This window comes from Nicotiana attenuata, unplaced genomic scaffold, assembly GCF_001879085.1.
Source record: "Nicotiana attenuata strain UT unplaced genomic scaffold, NIATTr2, whole genome shotgun sequence".
Classification (NCBI taxonomy): Eukaryota; Viridiplantae; Streptophyta; class Magnoliopsida; order Solanales; family Solanaceae; genus Nicotiana; species Nicotiana attenuata.
The window spans coordinates 37,531-40,668 of record NW_017670798.1 but is presented as its reverse complement, the minus strand read 5'-3'; the positions used below and the strand labels follow the sequence as shown (position 1 = coordinate 40,668).

General features: G+C 33.1%; 1 protein-coding gene across 1 annotated transcript; it reads left to right on the top strand.

Annotated features, from left to right (window-relative positions):
• The first annotated feature begins 1,095 nt into the window (after positions 1 to 1,095).
• LOC109243410 (flavonol synthase/flavanone 3-hydroxylase-like) lies at positions 1,096 to 2,901 on the top strand. The gene is made up of 3 exons (XM_019410340.1): positions 1,096 to 1,100; positions 2,005 to 2,326; positions 2,447 to 2,901. The coding sequence occupies exons 1-3, from the start codon at positions 1,096 to 1,098 to the stop codon at positions 2,714 to 2,716; spliced, it is 597 nt and encodes a 198-aa protein (XP_019265885.1). The 3' UTR covers positions 2,717 to 2,901.
• Positions 2,902 to 3,138: the final 237 nt, after the last annotated feature.

The window sequence follows — 3,138 nt, the reverse complement described above, 5'->3', positions numbered from 1 at the left end:
ATATATATAGATTGAATAGAAAATTCCGATAGGAAAAGAACTTCTCATGCAATATATATACGTAATGCCAGATTATTCACTCCAATAAATTAAAGCAGACTTAATTTAGACAGAGAGTGTACTGTTAATTTAAGGCAAGTGAACATCATAATTAAAAGCTCTAGTTTCATTTATCCAACATGTATACTTAGATGGAGAGTAAATACATGATATCAATTACTAGTATTTCATCTACTGAGCTTACAATAATTTTATTTGATATGGAGGAAGACCTAAAGTCGATGCGTGAATTTATTACACACTTGAAATTATGTGGGAGATCATAGAAACATAATCCTAACACCACTTAATCATGATTGCATTATAACTATAAAATTGGTTAAACGTGTAAACTTAGATGGAGAGTCAATGCTTATTATCAATAACTAGTAATTATACTTAGTAAATTTATAATAAATTTGTCGATATAGAAGAAGACCTAAAGTCGACATGTAAATTTATTATCTCATTATAATAAATAGTGGAGGCCGTAGGGGTTAATTCCTATCACCACATAACCACAACCATGTATTTTCCTTGAGAATTAAGTTTCAAAATTTGAAAAAATTCCCAAAACTCCATCCAAACAGCGCCGAAATGCTACAAAATGCATTACACACTGCATAACAGTGTGTATAGCTCATTGCGTGATTTTCGATGTGCCTACCAAATTTCAGGTCAATCGAAAATTTTAAAAGTCATGATCTCCAAAACTGCGACCAAATTCGAAAAGTCATGATTTTAAGCAGTTTTTAGAAATTTAAAAATATGACTTACATTCTTATCATATATCAATTTATGTTAAATCGATATGTGTTATTATATTTTAGACTTGATACAAATAAATCTGACATAAAGAATGACTTTTCATATTCAAATCACGTTTTAATCCTGCAAATTGCCAAAAAAAAAACCCATATAAACAACCTCGAACAACAACAATCCAGTATAGTCCCATAAGTGGGGGTTTGGGGAGGTAGTGTATACGCAGACCATATCCCTACCTTGGGGGTAGAGAGGCTGTTTCCGAATAGACCCTCGGCAAAAGAAGATGAAATGCGGTAATAGAATAGTAACAACAACATAATCAGAAAAATAGTACCAGCGAGCCAAGAGTCGGAAAATATACCTGAAAAAGCAGTATCAATAAGCAATATCAATAACGACATAATTTACTGCGTAGCTTTGAGTATTTCTTACCCGATCGTTTTCGAATTAACCCATCACATTTTAGGTTAATTAGAGATGTTGAAATTCATGATCACCAAAACTAGATCAAATTCGAATAAATCATTTTAGGCAAATTTAAGACTAAATCAATATGATTTACATTCTTTCCATATATCATATGAAGTTGACTCATCTTGTGTAATCATGTTCTAGATTTAACACAAATAAAACTGACATAAAAATATTTTTTTCATATTTAAAACTCATTTAATTCGATAAACTATTTAAACACCCATCTAGACGAACTCAAAATGCCCAAAAATAATGTGATTCACTGCATAGCAGTGATTGTCTTTCTCCAAGTCGTTTTCGATTGACATACTAAATTTCATGTCAATCGGAGTTCTTCAAATTCATGAACCCCAAATCTATGACCAAATTCGAAGAATAACCGTTTTAGGTATTTTAGTTGGTATGCATGTGCTATATGTACTATTGTTTTCTTTTTTTTTCCATATTAATATGATGGTTTTTCTGGATTTTCGTATTACTTTAGTTCCGGACTCTTTAAAATCATAAGTTCTATTTTCTTAATTTTTTTGTGTTCCGAGCCAAACTGCTTGAAATAAATTTGAACAGAGGAACTTTTGAGTAATAAACACAAAGTTAAATGATTTTTACGTAACAAAAAAAAATGACTTTTGGGTAACAAACACAAAAATTCAATGACCTTCGATAAAATTAACTCGTGTTTGATTTGGCGGGGTAATGTCTATTTTCATGGTGAACTTTTAGGGAAGTACTAGAAGAGATGTTTACCCATTTCGGGAAAGTTGGTGAACTTTTGGAGAGCATCTTGAATGACTGTCTTGGCCTCCCTCTAAATTTCCTCAAGGAATATAATCATGACAGAAGCTGGGATTTCATGGTAGCTTTGAATTACTATCCAGCAACTAATACTGAAAACAATGGCATAAGTGAACATGAAGATGGAAATTGTATCACATTCGTCATCCAGGATGAAGTTGGTGGACTACAAGTTCGAAAAAATGGAGAATGGATTCCGGTAATTCCAGCTGCAGGCAGAATTATAGTCAATGTTAGTGATGTTATTCAGGTAACGTTTAAAACTTGGACCAACTAAACTTCCATTTTTATACGTTACATTTTCTAGATAGTATAAATTGTTAACTAGTCTGACTGATCTTTTGTGTATAAACTTAAATACTTATTCGAGGTTCTGAGCAACAACAAATTTAAGAGTGCAACTCATAGAGCTGTGAGAAAAACTGGCAGAAGCCGACATTCCTTTGCTTTCTTCTATAATATCCAAGGAGACAAGTGGATTGAACCATTGCCACAATTCACTGAAGAGATTGGAGAGCCACCAAAATACAAAGGATTTTACTACAAAGATTACCAAGCTTTGAGAATGAGAAACAAAAGTCATCCACCATCAAGGCCTGAAGATATTATTCATATTACCCACTATGCAATATCCAGCTAATTAATTAGGCAAGCCACAGTAATCTTAAGAGATTACGACGGTTTCTAATTTGCTTTACTTCCTAAAGGCTGTATTTAATGTGTTTGTAAGCCATGAAATCAGGTTTCTCTTAAGTGATTGAGCAAATTTCCTGTTTGTAGTTCTTTCACTTTTACAACAGACAGACTAATGAAAATGTGGTTGTATGGGCCAAAAATTGTCTTAGTTTAAGTTCAGACCATATCATCACTAAGAGAGCCCTCAAGGGCTGCCACGTGTCACAAAATGACTTCGACAAAAGGCATGTTCAAGGTCGTAGTGATCTCACAAGAGATAAAGGGCGGGGTCGAGGAGTCAACATAGATCAAGGTCGAGGACGACCACTTGTCTTAAACAGAATAATAACGGCTAGTTTTAGTACAAAACTTTAAAGGAAATATTTC

Excerpts from the sequence above, each read along its gene's own strand:
- LOC109243410 (XM_019410340.1), top strand. Across the intron at positions 2,327-2,446 it reads ATGTTAGTGATGTTATTCAG|GTTCTGAGCAACAACAAATT; the intron begins GTAACGTTTAAA and ends TACTTATTCGAG.